Source organism: Asterias amurensis, chromosome 20, assembly GCF_032118995.1.
Source record: "Asterias amurensis chromosome 20, ASM3211899v1".
Classification (NCBI taxonomy): domain Eukaryota; kingdom Metazoa; phylum Echinodermata; class Asteroidea; order Forcipulatida; family Asteriidae; genus Asterias; species Asterias amurensis.
In genome coordinates, this window is record NC_092667.1 from 4,691,505 (window position 1) to 4,710,887 (window position 19,383).

The following is a 19,383-nucleotide window of genomic DNA, read 5'->3' on the forward strand; positions in this document are numbered from 1 at the left end:
TACTTCAAAGGGAGCCGTTTATCACAATGTGTTATACTATCAACAGCTCTCCATTGATTGTTACCGAGTAAGTTTCTATGCTAACAATTACTTTGAGTAATTACAAATAGGTTCCACTGCCTTTAAATAAAGTTTAAGAAACATGGTAAGTTTTTGTAATACAGAAGAAACAATTTTATGAGATATTGTGCGTACCACTACCCCACCATGGGACGCATACGGTGGCAAGAACCCTTCATATTATAATTACGCGCACATTAAATTCCTATACTCCATCCAGATATGTATCAAAGTCAGTCCCATAATCAGGAGGTCGCCTTGGACAAAGTGACCTCTGGAAGAGACTCCATACTGGGTTGTCATTACACCAGACAGCTAGCCGCTGATCTTACCGGACTAAAAATAAAATAAAAAAACTGACTCCAACTTCAATTTGTGGCTTGAGTAATCGAATCAGTATAAAGCGTGCTCGGCGTTATTCCACTGCGCATGAACTTCAACCTGACTCAGGAATTTTTTAAATAAAGAAACTTGAGATGATATTCATCTCGTCCGATGATATGCCCCCGACACTGTTCCGAGAAAAGATTCCCTTTTTAAGCATGAGCCGCTATTAAACAGCGACAGTGAAAGTTATTAACCGATACCGAGCTTTAGTATTGCTGAAGACGAAAAAGCCCTAATGTAGGAATAAATGTGGATCGAGAGTATGTTGGGAGGGTTAGAGAAAGTTCCAGCATGTGGAGTTGTCGTTGGCAGAATTAAATAAAGCAGCACATACAAATTTCGAGAAGTTTTAACTTAGAGCTAGCTTAACGGATACAACTTGTTGAACAAATATATTTTTGGAATTGTCCTCTTTTTAATACACTTTCATTATCTTCAATATTATATTCAGCTATACACACACACTAAATCCAGCAATATATTACATAGAGGTAGTGTACATTATTCAAATTTACACACTTTTTCTGTACTCAATGTTAGACTTTCAAACTAGACACTCCTATTGACTGCTAGAATATGATGTCACAAGCCCAAAACAGCGCCCTCAATGAAATCAATGAAGCCCTATCATTGGCTGAGAGATATGTGCGTCTCTATGACACAGTGATATTGACCCCCAACTTGGCAACCAAGATTATGGCTGTGATGGCATCAAGTAGCGAACTGGGGTTAACAGACTCGGGTTAAGAGACTGTCTCTGGGTGCATCCATTAAATTTTCCTCTCAATAAACATAATGCATCCAAACATGGGTTGGAAGGAGACAATAGTATGCTGCAATAATAAGTAACACTCTGCCAGTATACAAAGAACCAAGCAATGATAGGCAAAGAGTGACTAAGGTCTACTTGCTCCTTTAGGGAGCGTCTCAAAAGTCGGAATGGTAGGAACGTTCTTTTTGGATCGCAAGAGTATCCCCGCCGCTTTACTTGGACCGGTCCTTTGGACCGCCAGAGCGATCTTTTGGATCGTTCCAAATGCGTGACCGCGTCCAATCTCATGTTAGAACGTTCCTAATGTCATGATGTTGCGATCGTGCGGGCATATGCCCGCAGGAACGTTCTTTTGCGCTAGGAACGTGCCCGACTTTTGAGACGCTCCCTTAGTAAACAAAATAAATTAAGTTGGTTTGCAAAACCCAAATCTCTTGATATAGTGAAACAAATGCCAGGAATGATGTCATTTGGTCAAGGTGATCTGGTACCTTTAACATGACCAGCACCAATCTCAACATTATTGCATGGTTTATCAACATATTAATGGTTATTAAAAAAGGCAAGGGGTTCAGACTGTTTCTCCTCCAAGCCTCTGTTTCATAACCTGATTCAAATGGATAGGAAAACAAAATGGTTGCATTATAAGAAGGACTATACCAGACATTATTCACAACTGAAGATCTATAAAACAGCTAAAACTTCAGATATATAAAGGAAAGAGATAATAGTGTTTCAGATCATTTAGTAAAAGGTTCATAAATTATTATCAGTAATTTTTGTCGTTTAATCACACACTGAAAAAAAAAAGAATAGAAATCTGAATACATTTTCTCAAAAAAAATAATAATAATAAAGTTGATTGATTTCACTTGAGCAAAGATCAGGATAAAGGCAAAATTTCATTGAGTAGCTAAGCCAAATAATATTATGCTTAACAAACTAAGGTTACCAGACAAACTACCATGTCACATCTACAATCTGTATTACTGGTGTCCTGCTTTTTTCGCTTAGCAGAAAACATTTGAGCACTGTTTGAACCTAGGGCCAAATTTCTCAAAGATGCTTAAGCAGAAAATTATTGCTTGACAATTTCCTGAATGGTCATACAGTAGGAGGGTTGACAGACTATCTCTGCTGTTGATGTTGTTGCAAGGGTTTGCACGGTGGGGAATAAAATAAGTGATTTCTTCGATTTTGAGTGGCAAGATACATTTTTGAGATTTGTCATTTAGACTTTTTCCCACAGCAACTGGTTCGAGCCAACTAACAAAAACCTCAAGGGACCCTTTTTTGCGAGGGGGGGGAAACTTACAGTGGGTTATTACATTATACAAAAACATGATCAACCAATCCATTAATCTGCTTTAGAAAAAAAAAATCAAAAATAAATAGTAGTTAAATTAAAGTACTAAGGCACGTTAAGCGGAAATCTTCAAAGTCAAACGGAGAAATTACACAAAGCTAAAAAAGAGCTGTTAAAACAAGATGAAAGCAGAAAAATAGCCTTTAGGTTTGTATTATAAATAAAGGTTCTGGCTCACTTTATGTCTGTACTGTTGATTACATTTTCAAGGACTGGGAATGAAATTACCCCATAGCAGGGCACTGCCACACCAATTCATATTTTGCAAATGTCATTTATGGAATGTACATCAGCAAAGGATAGGGCCAACTTGCATTTGGACGACACAACATCGGAATATCAACAGAAGCGGTACGGCTTAAAAATAAGAAAGGGCGCCCTCAACATCGGTCTTACCTCTTTCGTTTTTAATATTTTCATGTTTTTCTCGTTTTCTCTTTTCACCATTTCATTGTTTTGATCTTTGCTAATCCGCTGGCTGTGATAGTTCCGTGGGCTTGGGAGTAGCTACCTAAAGCAGACTTCGGGACGCCAGCGGAAGGAGCGTTCTTGACGCCGTATTGCTTCCGTCCGTAAGATGGTTTGGGTTTGTCTTCTTTTGCTGAGACGGGTCTCCGACCAGGAACCTAGAGGAAGTAAAAAAAAATCACTTTAATAAAAGGAAATGTTGCTTATAGGATGATACAGCATCTATTAGAATTGAGAATGCCCCAGGGCTGTATACCCAAAAAAGGCTCTCCACAGGTCAGGCAAAAGCCAGGCAGACCCCAAACTACCTGGTGTAGGACAGGCCGGACTGCAGGAGATGGAACCAACTTGTGGATAAGGCACGGAAAGCTTCCCAAGACAGGGTCAAGTGGAGAGAGATTGTTCCAGAACAATAGGCAGGTTAGTAGGACAAGTCAGATGGGGCGTAAGTAAAACATGTTTATTTTGTTTCTGTATTTAGAAATAACTTACAACTCTTGAGCTTGTGACTGTGAGTCCTAAACCACCCCTGTCGACGTCCCTCGTGATCTGCGCATTACGCAGACCCGCTGAGAACGATCTTGTGCGATTGTGCCCTGCAGAGTGACGGGAACTGTGACTCGGGGAATGATGTGCTGGATTGTCACTGGTTACCACACCCTAATCAAAAAGAGTGGGGGAAAATGTTAATGATTTTGAAAGAACTTTTATAATCAAGAATTCATGTATTCTTAGAAATAAAGTCCCCTGAAACCAATGTATTATATTCTACTCACAGCATTGATGTTTTCTAGACTTCTCTGTCTCGTTAGGAGCCTTTCCTTAGCCTGGGATGATGTCCTCGCTGGACTGCCTACCTGTGGTTGATCTTTGCCTGTCCTCCCAAAGGCTACCCCTGAGGGAACAGGAACAAAATATTAATATAAATAGAACCAACAGTGCACATGAATTAAAAACAAAAATTAAATTGATTGTGGGGAAGAGAAAAGAATTAATAGCAATAAAGTCAAGAATGGTATGTTCCCCAAGCTCGGTTTTGAGGACTAGACAATGAAAAGAATAGCATACCAATTTGCACAACAATAAATAGCACAGCACCGCAGAAAAAAAACTAATACAAAATGTACATGAAGAAGTATAGACAATCACTTTCAATAGTTGTGGGTTATAATAATATAGTTTTCTTTCACCAGTGGATAAATTCCACATTCTTGATGGAAATACCATGAGTACCACTTGTGACTTTTATTGTTGTATCTTTCTTTAAAATGTTACCAATAAATAAGCCTTTACCCAAAGATGACCCTACCCTTCAAGTAATGTTAAAATATGTAAAGTAGCTCAAACCAACAATGTCAATGTTTTAAAACTTTCATAAAAAGAACTTTGTATTGGATATTTCCCCAATGCTTTACCTGTTTGGTATGTATGACCATTTGCCATGACTAATGGCCTCTTGTTGGGTAGGGTGGCCGAGCGGCTACCTTGGGCAAGGGGCGGTCGAGTTGACCGACTCCCTGGGGTTGTGTACGGGGGGTCAGGGGCAGGTGGCAGATAACACAAGCAAGAGCACACAAGAGTGCAGATACCAGCACACAACCCACGGCACATACAGTGATACAGGCAGGGGAGAAGAAGACAAATTAAAAACAAAATATTAACAACATGCAAGGGAAGAGGAAATAAAAATTGCACATAAAACAAAGCATGTGTAGATTTAAGCAACTCTATGCAAGACAACAGATATTTCCACTACAGCCTTTGAGGACATATACATCTATAACTATCAATCAATCAATATCTTTTACCACTACTACACAGCACAAACATCTAACACAATAATAAGCCGATCCAAAAAGCCATGGCCACAACAGGAACTGCCAAGTTATGGAACTTAACTTGGGATTGAAAGAGTGTGCTTTCCTTACTGGGCATCAAACAGGCGGACATAGTGCAAGCCATGGTTTCACAAACGACCAATTTACTCCTTGCACAATGTACAGCGCACTTACACATGTTGGGAGTCAAAATGTACACAAAGGAATAGACTCTGAAACTGGTGGAGATGGTTAGGCGCACTTTGTAGGAAAGGTGCATTCCACATTGTGCTTGCGAACAACAGTCCATTTCTCTACTTTACAAGGTAAAAACATTTAAACACTACAATTAAAAACAACTAAATCTTGAAACACTTTGAACATGCCTCACCAAGCCTACCTGCATACACTGACTGAGGGGCAGCTCCACCTGCACCAACTACTGGCTTCACTTTGCTAGCTACGTGATTGTTCTGCGATGGTGGTAAAGCGGCAACGGGAGCTGGCTCTGCTGGTGGTGGGGTCTCTCTGGGTTTGGTCTCGTCTCGTAGACGTGCCCTGTGTCGAGCTTTCTTCTCTTTTATCATCTAAAATGTTCACATAAACGATGATCAAATCTCCAACTATAGAACTCAAAACAAAAATTCTTTGTGCAACAATGTTGTGTCTCGACAGGTCATCGTGGTTCAGTGGTTAGACTGTAGGACTTCCCATTACAAGATTGTGGGTTGAAATCCTACCAAGCTAACTGCTGAATTCACAATGACTAGAATAAGTATTGTGGTATAGTAACTGAATCAGCTTGCACTTCAGCTATAATGGCCCCATAATTAAACATAAACAATTTTGTTGATCTGCTCGCCCTCGTGGACATGAAGAAATTTGATTTATTGCCTATCACTAACCATCCTTACCTCATAAAGCTTCCTTCTGTATTCTCCAACGGATAACTGGACGTCATCGTCCAAGGGAGGTACAACATCATAGTCTAGGACTTTTTCTTCTTTCAGATTCTGAAACCTGTAATCAACAACACCATCGTTCAACCTGTTAGTTCAAAATCAACACACTGCCAAAAGTGTACATCATCTACAACCAAGCAAAAGTATGTCCCTGCCCGAGGGAAAACCTCACGTGGTTGGGTGGTTAGGTTGGTGTATTGGCTATCTAATGATTTACCTTAATACATAGGGGTGTTTTAATGCTTGCTCGGCAGTCAGACGTTTCTCTGGATTGAAGTGAAGTAGTCTCCTAAGAAGATCAATCCCATCGGCAGGGGCATTTGGAAGGACGTCTTCAAAGGACTGCCTATGTCTAATAAGAGGAAATCACAAACAAAATTCAAGACAGTTAATTTAAGATTCACTGATTGTTCACAAAAAAAGGAAATATTATGTCTTCGAATATCTGAAATAGTCTTTATGCAAGACATTGTTATTCATTATCACTAAACTATCGCGATCCCCAGCTTAACTTCTCCTAACTGCGCACATTAATATCGAATGATACTATCGAACAACAGCGAACGCTGTTGGAAAACTTTCAGATCACCCGACCATACTCAAGGATCGTGGTCTACTATTGTTCTATAGTAATGTGCGCCCTGGAAAAGTCGTGACATGTGTAGCATTGAGTGAATGCTATTACCATAGAGGTTGACCAACTCAACAGGAACGTCTTGCACCAAGACTTCATCTAATATTAATACTAACCTGACTGATGCCTTATCTAGAATAGACGAGACATAGTTAGAATCGATGGCGTCCTTATCAGCCTTTGTCGGAGGGTCAATAATGTTCATTATCCTCTCTACTTGATTCAGGGTTGATGTACCGGGGAAGAGTGGTTTACCCTTCAGCAGCTCCCCAAGGATACAGCCTACACTCCACATGTCAACACCCTTTGTGTATCTAGTATAACATACAGAATAAGTAGGATTTGAAACTTTGCATGGTGGAAATACAATATAGTAAGATTTGAGGTAACACCATGTATTGATAATCTCTAATTGAGAGAAAAAGAAGACGATCAGAGCATACTGATCGAAGCGTTGAATTGAAACCAAAGGTTCTTTTCAGAACCACCCCAACTCAATTAGAGATCATCATTACATGGTGTTACCGCAAACCTTACTATATAAAATACAGAATAACAGTAATAGTATTGGAATATTATATAGCGCATGTATCCAACAATTAAGCCGCTGGAACAAACAGAACTTTTTTAAAGTATACCTTTGGTTTATGGAACCGTTCCATTGTTTTACTCTTACATAAGTGCAGACGTACACAATAAAACATGTGAAAATTTTATTTCAAAAGGTGATCTGGTTTTTGAACTATTTGAGAAACTGCAGCGAAAATGTCAAGGCAGGAAAAAAATAATTCCCAATAGGAATACACAATCTGAGAAATAACTCAGATTCAAATTTTGGGGCATTTGTAATTCTATATCTTTTTACACAACCACATTAGTTCAAAGTGAATTGTTTCTCTAAATGATTTATTGACCCCTTGCACGCGCGTCACACGCTGCGACTGTGCCACACTCACCATGTTGGTGGGCACATAGGTTTACGTGTAAACGCTGCGTCGCCTAAAATGCGCCCTTTACTGAATAACACACAGTGACATTGCCCACCAGTACAGTATGGCGCATCCAAGATTATTCTGATGACGACGTCAGGCAAATTGGGTCAATATTATCAAAAGCTGCTGTTAGGCTTTATCTTATCTTTTTTTTGAAGTTTATGAATTATGAGACCTGTTTTTGAAGCACAGGGATAACAAGGTGCTACTGTACACTCACCTTTTAGAAGCCAGCAGTATCTCTGGCGCTCGATACCACCGGGTGGCAACATACTCTGTTAGTGCCGGGTCTGTCTCATTTGGTTTTGACTCTAGTTGCGTTATCGATCTTGCCAGACCAAAGTCGGCTACTTTGACAAAACACTCACTGTCTAGAAGAATGTTGGAAGGCTGCCACGGTGAGAGAAAGAGAAAAAGATGGGAACACTTGTTATAAATTGAAGTAAATAATTGCAACACTGCCAGGGGAAACCAAAACAATATTACTTGATAAAATTACACAGTTGTAGGAATATAGAAATGGTACAAAGAATTTTCAATAAATCAACTTTTAAACACAGATGTTCCCCCTCCCCTTATTACGTGAAATGTATACTTCCATCAATAATAATTTCTCAATAATTTCTCTCAACAAGTTCTCAAAAAAAAACCATAATCTACCCAGCATGTAGATATGCACATGATGTTACCGCAAATCAAATATACATTGATATTTCACCATACAATGCCTCAAATCCCATTATAACATGGCAGTTTTTATACCAGAAGCCACAGTTTCTGTGGATCACTTTACCCAAATATTACTACAGTGTACATACTGGAGATATTAGTTGATAACTAGAGATAACTAGTTGATAACTAGAGATAATGAGCTGATAACTAGAGATAAATAGTTGATAATTAGATATATTGAATTGATAACTAGAAATTGTTAGTTGATAATTAGAGATAGTTAGTTGATAACGAGAGATAATTAGTAGATAACTAGAGATAATTAGTTGATAACTTGAGATAATTAGTTGATACTAGAGATAATTAGTTGATAGCTGATGAGAGATACTAACCTTATGGTCTCTGTGGATGACGTTACCAGAATGCAGATACATTGTGGCGTTGATTAGTTGATACATGACATATCTCTGGTGGACGTCTTTCAATATATTGCCATTCTTTATTACTGCGTGGAGGTCTGTATCTGTATAAAGCATGACAACTTAGCATTAGCCAAAGTCCTTGGTTCAAGAACAAGGCAAAATTTCATGGCTTTGCTTACTGGCAAAATTCTGCATTAATGATTGCCATTGTTTGCTAATAGGGCAATTACCAAATTTCTGCACGAGCTGTGTAAGTAAAGAATGCCCAGTAATGTGGAGTACGCACAACCACAAGCAAAAATTCCCTGCAAACCCGTGAAATACGCTTGCAGAGGTGAGGAATAGACCGATCCATGAAGCTCTGCCCCATTGCAGATTGACCAATCACAACGCAACGAAGGTCCGACAAATAAGTCCGACATGCGTGCGCGGTATGCTTGGAGCGCCCGGCAGAGTTGTGCAGAAAGGCATTGGAGAGGCTCACATGTTCTTGCTCACACGTGAGTCGTGGGCAGAGCCTAATGGATGGGTCTATTCCATGCTTCCATAAGCGCCAACTCTTTTCTTATGGTAAGCATAGCCATGTTTGACGAGGAATAACAATCTGTACTTACCCATGTATTCAAACACTAGATAGATGTCCTTGTCATTCTCTGCCTTCATAACATTCAACAATTTAATGATGTTCTTATGATCACCAAATTCCTGTAAAACAAACAGTTTCACATCAATTAGTTCTGCAAAAATACCCACACTTTGAATCTATAAAACACTTTTTACACATGCTTGTGTACAACAAAATACTGCCGTTTTTAGAGTAGTGAACATGCAGCATACCTGGAGGAACATGATCTCTCTGAATGTTCTCTGAGCATCCGTCTGATTCCTGAAGGCGTCGAAAATCTTCTTCAAGGCAACCACCTCCCCTGTCCTTCTGTCAATGGCTTTCCAAACGATGCCATAGGCCTAATGACAACAAATAGATGAAATATGATTACAGGTAATTAATAATAATAATAACCAAGTGTGTAAACTAGCGTGTACATTACCACAGCTTTTTCCAAAACCTCTGCTTTGCCTTTGGCTCCAGCTCTGTTTTTGTGCAGTGTACATTTGCACCACTTTTGTTTTCATTCATGAAATAAAATAGTATTTAATTTACTCAAATGGGATCTCTTTTGTAAGCAAAACAGTGGTGGAATGATACAGAAAGTTTCCTCTCTCGGCTAGTGTTCCTAAAAAGTAATTAGGCCTAGCCTATAAGTTCCTTTTGTGAAGTTGTCATTCAGCTACTTGTACTTGTGCTTGTGACAAAGTGCATAGGGGAAGGAGGACGCTTAACTAGGAAACTTGCTGACAAAAATATACACTACTTTGCATTTTATTTAGAATATTATTCATCATTTTTTAATTAAAGTGAATGAACCTTGAAAGTTTTTGGATAACTTTCCGTATGGCGCCACCACTTTTTCACTTATTTTTACAAATAAAAAAGGGATATCTCATTGAGGTAAATACTATACTATATTATTTTATGTCGAATGAAAAAGTGGTGGCGCAATACGGAAACTTAGATTAGAATAGAAACACCTTTTTTTATATTATTTTATTTATTTTATTTAAATTAAAAAGTGACGATGATGAGTCATGTTCATGATTTGTCAAGTTTGATAAGAGTATTGCATATTTCAGTGAAACATACTGACAGCGCTTGAACATTATGCACAATATCAGGACATGAATGACAACGTTTAAAGAATTAAAGAAGTGTCACAGAAACCACAACGCAGCATAAACACAAGGAATGGCCAACATTCGAACGCAACAGATTGTATTTCCGACACCTCATAAATTCCCGTTTCCATCGTACATACTGAACATAATTTCAACAATAACAACGATCGCAAGTAAGAAACTCAACTCCATACTTACCCCTTTACCCAACCTCCGTTTAATCTCATACTTTCGTAGGATATGACTTTCTATATCGGAACTCATTTTCTGTCCTACACAGTTTTCAACTTGGCGGAATGTCAGACCGGTGCATATTATTCACATAGTGTATTGCTCCTTATTCACCTTAACAGTAATACAAGGCACCATGGATAGGGTATCCGACTACAATCAGTATGAATTTTCCACGTGTAGAACATGTCATTAGTCATGACTTATAAAAATGGAAAGAGCAATAACTGCCCGAATCCAGTACTAGATTTTGCGACATGTAACTTTTTTATAAATAAATCAAGTGTTCTTATGTACATTTTGCTCTGACTTTAGTAAAGACAACAAGCGAACATTGAGCTAAAAGTGCGCGCCATCTTCGCTAACACGAACTACACGTTGGTATTTATCAGTTCATTGTAAAAGGCGGCGGTGTCACGGCAACAGACGCCACTGATGCGTCTCATTTTGACACTTTTTTGTATCATCAATTTTCCGGGAATCAACAATTTAATTGATCAATTAAGGCCAATATGCAATTAAGGCTCGCCCACACTCAGAACACAACACATTATTTCCTATGCAGTATGTGACGATCATGGGTGGGTGGGGTTATGTGGGAGACGGGAGGGGGCGTTGCAATCCATGAATGGATATTGTGGGCGGGGGGGGGGGTCGGAAACCCGAAAGGACAGGTTTTAATTACCAAGTAGAGCCTACATAATAACAATATTTTAAACAACGGGAAATTTTAAATGGTTACGAATAGCCAAAAAGAACTTTGGTTTATCGTTACAGCTAAGTTTCACTTTCGTGCGAGGACTAACAAACAATAGTATGCGTTGTTTTCATTTCAGGGTGGGTTTTTTCTTTTTTCTTTTAATATCACCGGAACTGAAGCAAAAGTGTCCACGCATGGGGGATAAGCAAAACACGTTTTGGCATAACCATATCACTTCGAAGTGAAATGCCTTATAACTGAAGGTTTTATTGTTTAATTATAAAATCTATTGCCAAACGTATAAACCCAAGCTTATCACATAATTCAAACAAAATTAGGACATGATAACTTAAACTGCAATGCATGGTATCCCAGCTACAAGACCCTGCAAGCCGTGTGTGTAGTTTCTGCTGGGACTTGAGAATGTGCGCACGTTGATTCCTTCGCATTCGGAAAAACAGTTTACGTGGGGAAAGTTAACCAGTTTGTTTGCCCCGGTCTACAGTGAGCTTATTTATAATAATACAAATTGTTTTAATACTGAAGGTTGGATTAAAATCCTCAGGGTTTTATTGCATTGTGAATGAAAGTTTAAATTTGAGACTGTGGAGGGATTATTCCTTCACGACAAGGTTGCTCTTCGTTGGCCTAGCATGTGCGCCGTGCGTAAAACTTCACACTCGCATCCTCGTTCCCATTGGTACATTGATCTCGCCACGCCATTTCCCCCAGACTCGTTGTCCCATAGTAGAGCCGTTGCTCAACCAACGGGTTCGATCGACGCACTGCCCGTTGTGTACGATGTCGTTTTATGATATGTAAGCATTGATCTACAGTATGATGGAGATCAATGTCTGTAAGGGCCAAGGACGCAGCGTTTAAAAAAAACATCGCGATCGCGTTTTTAAGATTGTTCTAAACTACGCATGAACACCATTGTGACGCACGAACGCGTCTCGACGCAGATAAGAAAAATGGAATGTTTGTGAAACTAACAGCGATATCATCAAAAACAACAGTCACCAGTAGTTACTGCTGAGTTATCGAGAGTGAAAGATGTGCGAAGCTTTTCAAGTTTAATACGATCGTTTGTTGTTCCACGCAATCCACGATTAATCAAGTCATCAACTAGATCGAGTTATCATCAAGAATGAAGTAGGTGTCAACATTCTGCATGTTGCATTTGATATTTTTGATTGCTTGATTTCCTGTTTTGGGGGTGATTTTGATAATTTTAAAAAGTTGAAAAACATGAGTCCTGACGCTACATGCTCATCCTACAATATTTTTTTGTCATCTGTTAATATCATTTAAAGTTTGAGATCAATTTCAAAAACAATTTGTTAAGTATCATTCCCAGCCGTGGTCTGACTCTGAGAATAGAAAATGTTTCTCAAGTATTAAATTTGAGTACATTCAATATGAGTGTTCGATATTATGCAACTGACATAATTATTTATCTGTAGGCCATAACGATGTTCATATTGACGAACCAATACTTATACAGAACTTTTAGGGAACTTTTCTTTTTCAACAAATATACTCAGACTACAGAGCAGATATTTTGATAATTTTAGAATATATACCTTTATCACAGTGTGGCTATTTTGTTTTTTCTCCAAACAAAATTACTGTAACCAAACCGAGGCTGAGACAAAATTTAGACTGGTTCCATTTCCTTTCAATGAATTTGCGTTCATATAACTGTTTTGTGGATATAGGGGACATGACCAAGACTGTAATATCAAAATGTGAAGTATGATTCAGATGTGCATGATACTTAATATTTTCTTTCAGATCGTTGTCGATTATTGTTGCTGCCGGTGCCATAGGTGCCGGCATTGCTGGAGTGGCAGCTGTTTTCTTTAAGACCCGAACCCAGCGTAAGACTTCCCCTTGGTCTCAAGACGAGATCTGTATGCAGGAGGCAGTCAGTAGAGCCACGTGGCAAGACATCTTAGACCACGCTAAATGTCTGACTACAAGAGGGAATGGTTCCAAATGGATCCGATGGTAAGAAAATACTGACTGATTATTTGTATTCATTTACCTCATCACTCTGCTGCAATTCAATCGTGGTTAAATAACCAAAGGCCTACAAACAAACAAACCAAGGAGTTACCATTGAATATTACAAAACCGTAAAGCTAACAGTGTTATGCATCACACAAATTTTTATTATTAGGAACAGAAACAAGTTCTTCCAAAAATAATTAATTTGTAAAATAACATTATAATATTGTCACACGAGGCAACTTTTGCAGGCAACGGAAGGCAGCCAAGTGCGGCGAATGAGTGAACACTTTGGAAGCACATGTCATTTACGATCACATCCAGCAAACATAATTATTTCAACACTCAAAATGTGAATGCTTTAATTTTTTGATGTGGGAGATTATCTTGAATTCGTTGTCTCTAAATTGCCTTATCAATGTTTATTTTTCAGTTGCCGTCTTTCTGTGGTTGACATGAGAACCGATCCCTGCTCATCTGGTTCTTCTGGCCCTGGGACCAGTGGCATTGACTCGTACACAGTGGACGAGTCTGGTTCATCTGACACCAAAACCGTTGCGTCAACCTCTGGATTCCTTGAGATTGGACTATCTATTGATGTGGTCCGTGGTTCGGACCCTAAATCGGGGTACCCGGAGTTTGACCGTGGGTCTGTTTCTTCTATTCCTATCACCAATAGGTAAGCTCTCAACACACCAATTTGGCAAGCTTTCAATACAAATATTGTAGCACATATTTTTTATAGTAATTTGATATACAACAAAATTAATTTCCCTATCAAACGGGTATTTAGCCCAACCCTAAATTTGATCTTTATTAACATTTTGTGAGAGAATTATAATAGTCATTTTGCGAGTTGTCTTTGGCAGAAGTTTAGTTCTGATAATATAATTTAAAAAAAGGTGTGTTCTCGAAGTTTGGCAGTAGGCCTATACCCTATACTCGTCTCTCTTCTCCCGAAGACAAGCAGTGTGTACTATTCAAAACGTCGAGAAACCAACATTTATCCAAAATGAGTTTGATGGCTGTATTATTACCCACAAGTTGAGTTTTTCCTATGAGCCACACACCATGCAAAGCTTCAAACCTCACTTAAAGTTTTGCGTTTTATGTCCAGTTCTGCTTCAGATGTGGTAAAAGATAAGGTGGTGTTTGTGTGCAAGATCAAGAAAGGGTGCATGGGCCGCATCATTGGCAAAAAGGTAAATATTACATTCACACAGAACTCATAAAGAAACACAAGAAGTACTTCAAGAGAACTCAATGAAATCACAAGTAAAAACACTTTTTCCTCTAACAGGGTCGTAAACTGAAAGAAATCAAGAGTGAGCTCCATGTTGACTTCTTGCATGGAACTTTGGACGAGAAATATGCATTCGTACGTCTTGAAGGTACGATTCAAATTACAAATAAAATGTTTTCATTTTTATGTTATTTTTAACATGGGAACTCGATAACAATTCAATGTAAAATTTCAAAAAGCTGGATACAAATTTCTTCACTTGTTGATTTAATAAATATTTGTATGTTAAACATTACGATTTTACAATTTGTCTCCAAGGAGCTGCAGATGATGTGGAGGCAGCAAAAGCACTGGCTTATCAAAGCATTCAGACGGTAATTAGACATTCCTTTGTTGGCCCTGACGAAGTTTGAAAATTATTGGTGTATTTACAATAAATTACGTGAAGAGGTTTTTCAAGTATGATTCAACACCCGCGCCTGTAGTAACAAACTATGAGTTGTTTGAAATAGTAACAAATTATGAGTTTTTTTTTAAATAATTGTTTTCTCCCTTTTTAAACAACAACAACAGGGCATTGTTGAAATTGCACCCAGTGACATAGAAAACCGTATCGCCAACGATGATGACATTGTCACGTAAGTTCAACTGCTATTTGGAAGTTCTTTCATATTCAAAGAAAATACTGTCATGAATAGTGCTATTATAATATCTGATGTATAATAAGACTTTCAGAATAAAATAATAAATATAATATGCTGGGTTGTGAATCACACCATAGCGCAAGCAATCACAGTGTGTGTGTGTGTGTGGTGTTCCTTAAAAGTTGCAATAAAAGCAGGACCGACTGCACGAGTCTAATATCCTTTCACATTATTGTTTGCATCCATGTTGCAGTGAAAACTTGTACCATGTACAAACACAACATGGCAGAGTTGTTGGACAAAATGTAAGTATTTATGATAATGGCTTCTAATAATAGTGCTCAAACCAGTCTGTCATTCAGTGACGCCCATATATTTACAGTCGTAGCTGCCAAATATGAAGCTCACCAAGCTGCCCCCCCCCCACTTCAAACAAAAACTGTTGAGCTCTAACACTTTGTTGAATAACACTTACTTATTGATAACAAATTAAAGCAATGCATATTGTGAACTTGCCTTTAATTGGGTTTACAACGCAGAAAACACCACTTTAACATTTAAAAAGCATTGACACATTTGAAAGTGGTCTACCATCCGTTTGAACAATGATAATACAATGTAAATGTTAACGGGTTTATGACAATGAGGGCAGTGTTCATGTTTAGTGGAACAAATTTGTTTCTATTTCAGGGAGTAAATTTGAATCATATGAGGAGTCTGGGTGTCGGTGTTAGCACATCAACTGAGCATCACCTGAAAGTTCTTACTATCAAAGGTGAAAGCCAATATTTTGTGTATAAATATTTTGCTTTAAAAACTTAACCACCTAGCAAAAATGGTAGTGGAATCCTCAAACAGTCAGCCAAATTAATGCTGACCACAGTAACATTAAATTTGTCTCAGCAAATAGAAAGTTTTTTAACTCAGCAGAGTGGTGAAACAAAGTCCTTCTGAGTTCAGCCTTTGTTTTTCATTGAACAATGATGATAAAGTATATAGGATTTGAGGCATGCATGATGATAAAGTAAGAATTCAGCCTCTTTGAAAACTGAAATTAAAAGACAACAGTTCCAGTAGGTTGAATAAGACATTATTTTTTAACACGTACAGGTACTCCTGAGAGAGTTCAACATGTCCATGAGTGGATAAGGAACAACATTGCAGAGAAGAGCCTATTTGTGCCTGCCCCATTGCCTGGTGAAGTTCTCGCCCGGTGGTCAGATAACGCCCCCACGGCTATCGAGTCTGCCTGAAGGCCTACGCCTGGCCCAATGAATACGGGCATCAACTAGGAGACTCTTGCTTGGGCACGCTGTTATTCTGAACTATTGTACCCTGAAGGTCACATACTCCAGCCCCAACCACTCTTCAACACTCAAACAGGGCCCAATATTAATAAAGCTGTTGAGCAGAAAATACTGCAACTGCTTGACAAAAATGTATTTTGCCAAGTAAAATTGAGTGGGGCACCAGTCACAACAATGTAGACTTAACGTCATTTTGGCCGGTAACCAGTTTCTGTTAAGCAATACTTGAGACTGTGCTTAGCATGTTTCTGTGCCTACAGTGCTTCCTTACAGTTTATCTGACAAAGGATCATGCTCCAGAACAACTGCTTGAATGTCCAGGCAGTTAAATTTGTATTTGTCTACCATAGGTCCTAACTAGTAAAATAAATCATGTTTCCATTGCTACAGTAAAGGCATAATAAGGGCGAACAAGGTTGATTTAATTGTATTTTTTGTATTGTAAGTGTGAGCATCACTGTCATAGAAATATTTATAGGTGGACACAGTTTTAATTTTGAGGCCACCAATTCATTATTGGTCTTTAGTTGCCGGCTGAGGGCGCTAGATCAAATTAACGGTCAGTGATTAGGCGTACATTAATTGTAAACGGATAATTATTATTCTTGGAATCAAACGGTTGTAATTGCTGACAACAAAATCTTTCTCTCAAAGTATTACTCAATTAAAGTAATGGTCAAGAATCTAGATGTTTCATGATACTCACCAAAGTTTTCAAGAAACTCTAGTTTAGAAAATAAGGGTAAAATTAGCCTAGATCGATCCCCGTCCATTTGCACCTTTCATCTAGATTCAATGCATGCATATGCAGCAGACGACCGCAAAAGACAACTAGCGCCAAACGTCACCTCCGACCAATCAAAACACATGATACAGAATGCTTCCGTCACCTGCTGAACGTTTATCCAATGAAATGGTTGTATCCAATGTAATAACTGGTTCCGAAAAGCAAGTACATGTACCATGTTTTATACAGTGCAGATAAAGACAGGGTACCAGTCGGACGGTCGCCGGCTGAGGGCGCTATATCAAATTAACGGTCGGTGACTTGGGGTTGCAAGATAATTATTTGGACTAAAACGGATCCGATTCAACTGTTGTAATTGCTGAAAACAAACCTTTCCTCAAAATATTACTAAATCGAAGTGTACATCAAGAACCCAGATGTTTAATGATACTCGCAAAGTTTTCAAGAAATGCTAGTTTAGAAATGAAGGGAAGTTTTACCTGCGTTGAAGACCGGCACCGCAGCGAGATAACCACACTCAATCAACAGCTCTTTCTGAACGGCTTCTCCTATACGCCTGTGTGGCCCGCGGAGCTGTGGGGTGGGCTCACGGGCTTCGGCACGGTACAATTCTCCAGGTTTTGTAGCAGGTGGGCACAACAACTAGAAGACAACAATATAAACTGCAATATCCTCTCCTAAGCATACGGAACACAAAATACAGGTCCAGGATCAGAGATCGTCTGACATCGTCTGACCATGCATAGATCTGACCGCCCAAACAAAAATATGCGGCGAATGTGTTTAATGTGTACGGCCGGCCAATTACGTGTCATCAGGGATTCATGCCGTACATGCAGACGACCGCAAAATTCAACTAGATGCCGACCGAACGTCACCTCTGATCAATCAAAACACAGAAAGAATGCTTCCGTCAACTGCTGAACGTTTATCCAATGAAAATTAATGATTGTATCACATGAAATAACTGGTTCTGAAAAGCACCATGTACCCACCTGTCTCTACTATCCTTGCGGATAAAGACAGGTACCAGTCATACGCCTGTGGGGCTGTTGAGGGCGCTATATCAAATTAACGGTCAGTGATTTGACGTTTGAAGATAATTATTTTTGGACATCGATCCGATTCAACTGTTGTAATGGCTGACCGTACAACAAAACTGTTCCCTCAAATACTCAAGCAAAGTGTACGTCAATCTAAATGTTTCATGATACTCACAAAGTTTTAAAGAAATTCTAGTTTAGAAAATAAGGGTAAAACTTAGCCTAGAGGTCAATCCCCGTCAATTTCCCCCTTACATATAGATTCAATGCAGACGACCGCAAAAGGCAACTTGCGCCAAAAGTCACCGACGACCAATAAAAACACAGTATACAGAATGCTTCCGTCACCTGCTGAACGTTTATCCAATGAAAATGATTGTACCCATGAAATAACTGGTTCCGAAAAGCAGATACATGTACCGGGCTTTATACAGTGCGGATAAAGACATGGTACCAGTCGGACACGTCGCCAGTTGAGGGCGCTATATCAAATTAACGGTCAGTGATTTGACGTTTCAAGATATTTATTTTTGGACTATCAATCCTAAAATTGCTGAGAAAAAACCTTTCATCAAAACAACTTGAATTCAAAGTGTACATCAAAAACCAGAAGTCTAATGATAAAGCTTTCAAGAAATCCTGGTTCTAGAAACAAAGGGAAGTTTTACCTGTTTGAAGCAGCGAGATATCACACTCAAGCACAGCTCTTTCCGACCTGCTCCTCTATCCTACACCCCGGGGAGCTAGCTGTGGCCATGGGGTGGGCTCATGGGCCGCGGTACGGTACCATTCTCCAGGTTTGTGGCAGGTGGACACTAAACAACTAGCAGACAACAATACCTGCATTATCCTCTCATAAGCATACGATACAAAATACAAATCCAGGGGTCGTCTGACCATAGAAAAAGGTCTGACCGTTTAATCGAAATGGACATTAATTGCAGAAAAAATGCGGGGAATGTTCATTGTGTGTACGTACATGGATGTTACATGTGTGTGCATGATGTTTACGTACATCCATACACACAACAACGCTATGACGTCAAAAAGCAGTGACCATTTGTGGGCGGGATTTCATTTTTAGGCAATTTCATTGGTCAATAGTTCGTGAGTAGTTGGTGAGCACAAAGTAAGGGGCTGGGAATGGAGGGGGGGGGGGGGTATGTTT

At 39.0% G+C, this 19,383-nt stretch overlaps 2 protein-coding genes across 7 annotated transcripts; one reads left to right on the plus strand and one right to left on the minus strand.

Annotated features, from left to right (window-relative positions):
- Positions 1-804: 804 nt before the first annotated feature.
- Positions 805-19,339, minus strand: LOC139952138 (extracellular signal-regulated kinase 2-like). Of its 4 annotated transcripts, XM_071951116.1 has the most exons (14): positions 18,884-19,339; positions 17,652-17,814; positions 9,390-9,518; positions 9,167-9,257; positions 8,523-8,653; positions 7,679-7,848; positions 6,583-6,780; positions 6,050-6,184; positions 5,785-5,890; positions 5,262-5,457; positions 4,469-4,570; positions 3,830-3,948; positions 3,546-3,713; positions 805-3,211 (listed from the first exon to the last, which is right to left on the minus strand). In XM_071951116.1, the coding sequence occupies exons 3-14, from the start codon at positions 9,399-9,401 to the stop codon at positions 3,026-3,028; spliced, it is 1,614 nt and encodes a 537-aa protein (XP_071807217.1). In that variant the 5' UTR covers positions 9,402-9,518; positions 17,652-17,814; positions 18,884-19,339; the 3' UTR covers positions 805-3,025. The 4 variants fall into 4 exon arrangements, with proteins under 4 accessions (XP_071807217.1, XP_071807213.1, XP_071807214.1 ...); XM_071951112.1 differs by lacking the exons at positions 17,652-17,814; positions 18,884-19,339 and adding an exon at positions 10,485-10,648; XM_071951113.1 differs by lacking the exons at positions 17,652-17,814; positions 18,884-19,339 and adding an exon at positions 10,485-10,647 and having other exon boundaries at positions 806-3,211; positions 5,271-5,457.
- Positions 12,208-17,645, plus strand: LOC139952140 (uncharacterized). Of its 3 annotated transcripts, none has more exons than XM_071951118.1 (10): positions 12,208-12,372; positions 13,015-13,230; positions 13,664-13,909; positions 14,348-14,432; positions 14,531-14,621; positions 14,801-14,847; positions 15,047-15,111; positions 15,371-15,422; positions 15,808-15,892; positions 16,228-17,645. In XM_071951118.1, exons 1-10 carry the CDS (start codon positions 12,368-12,370, stop codon positions 16,368-16,370), a joined length of 1,035 nt encoding a protein of 344 aa, XP_071807219.1. In that variant the 5' UTR covers positions 12,208-12,367; the 3' UTR covers positions 16,371-17,645. The 3 variants fall into 3 exon arrangements, with proteins under 3 accessions (XP_071807219.1, XP_071807220.1, XP_071807218.1); XM_071951119.1 differs by having other exon boundaries at positions 12,210-12,389; positions 14,792-14,847; XM_071951117.1 differs by having other exon boundaries at positions 12,211-12,372; positions 14,792-14,847.
- Positions 19,340-19,383: the final 44 nt, after the last annotated feature.

What these genes read in the sequence shown, in the direction of transcription:
- LOC139952140 (XM_071951117.1), top strand. An exon ending in GCCGCATCATTGGCAAAAAG is followed by an intron (nt 14,433 to 14,530) that starts GTAAATATTACA and finishes TTCCTCTAACAG; the next exon opens with GGTCGTAAACTGAAAGAAAT. An exon ending in TGCATTCGTACGTCTTGAAG is followed by an intron (nt 14,622 to 14,791) that starts GTACGATTCAAA and finishes TTTGTCTCCAAG; the next exon opens with GAGCTGCAGATGATGTGGAG.
- LOC139952138 (XM_071951112.1), bottom strand. Translation starts at nt 10,550, where the DNA reads ATGAGTTCCGATATAGAAAGTCATATCCTACGAAAGTATGAGATTAAA. An exon ending in ATACTGCTGGCTTCTAAAAG is followed by an intron (nt 6,781 to 7,678) that starts GTGAGTGTACAG and finishes ATGTTATACTAG; the next exon opens with ATACACAAAGGGTGTTGACA. An exon ending in TGGTCATACATACCAAACAG is followed by an intron (nt 3,949 to 4,468) that starts GTAAAGCATTGG and finishes CTGTTCCCTCAG; the next exon opens with GGGTAGCCTTTGGGAGGACA.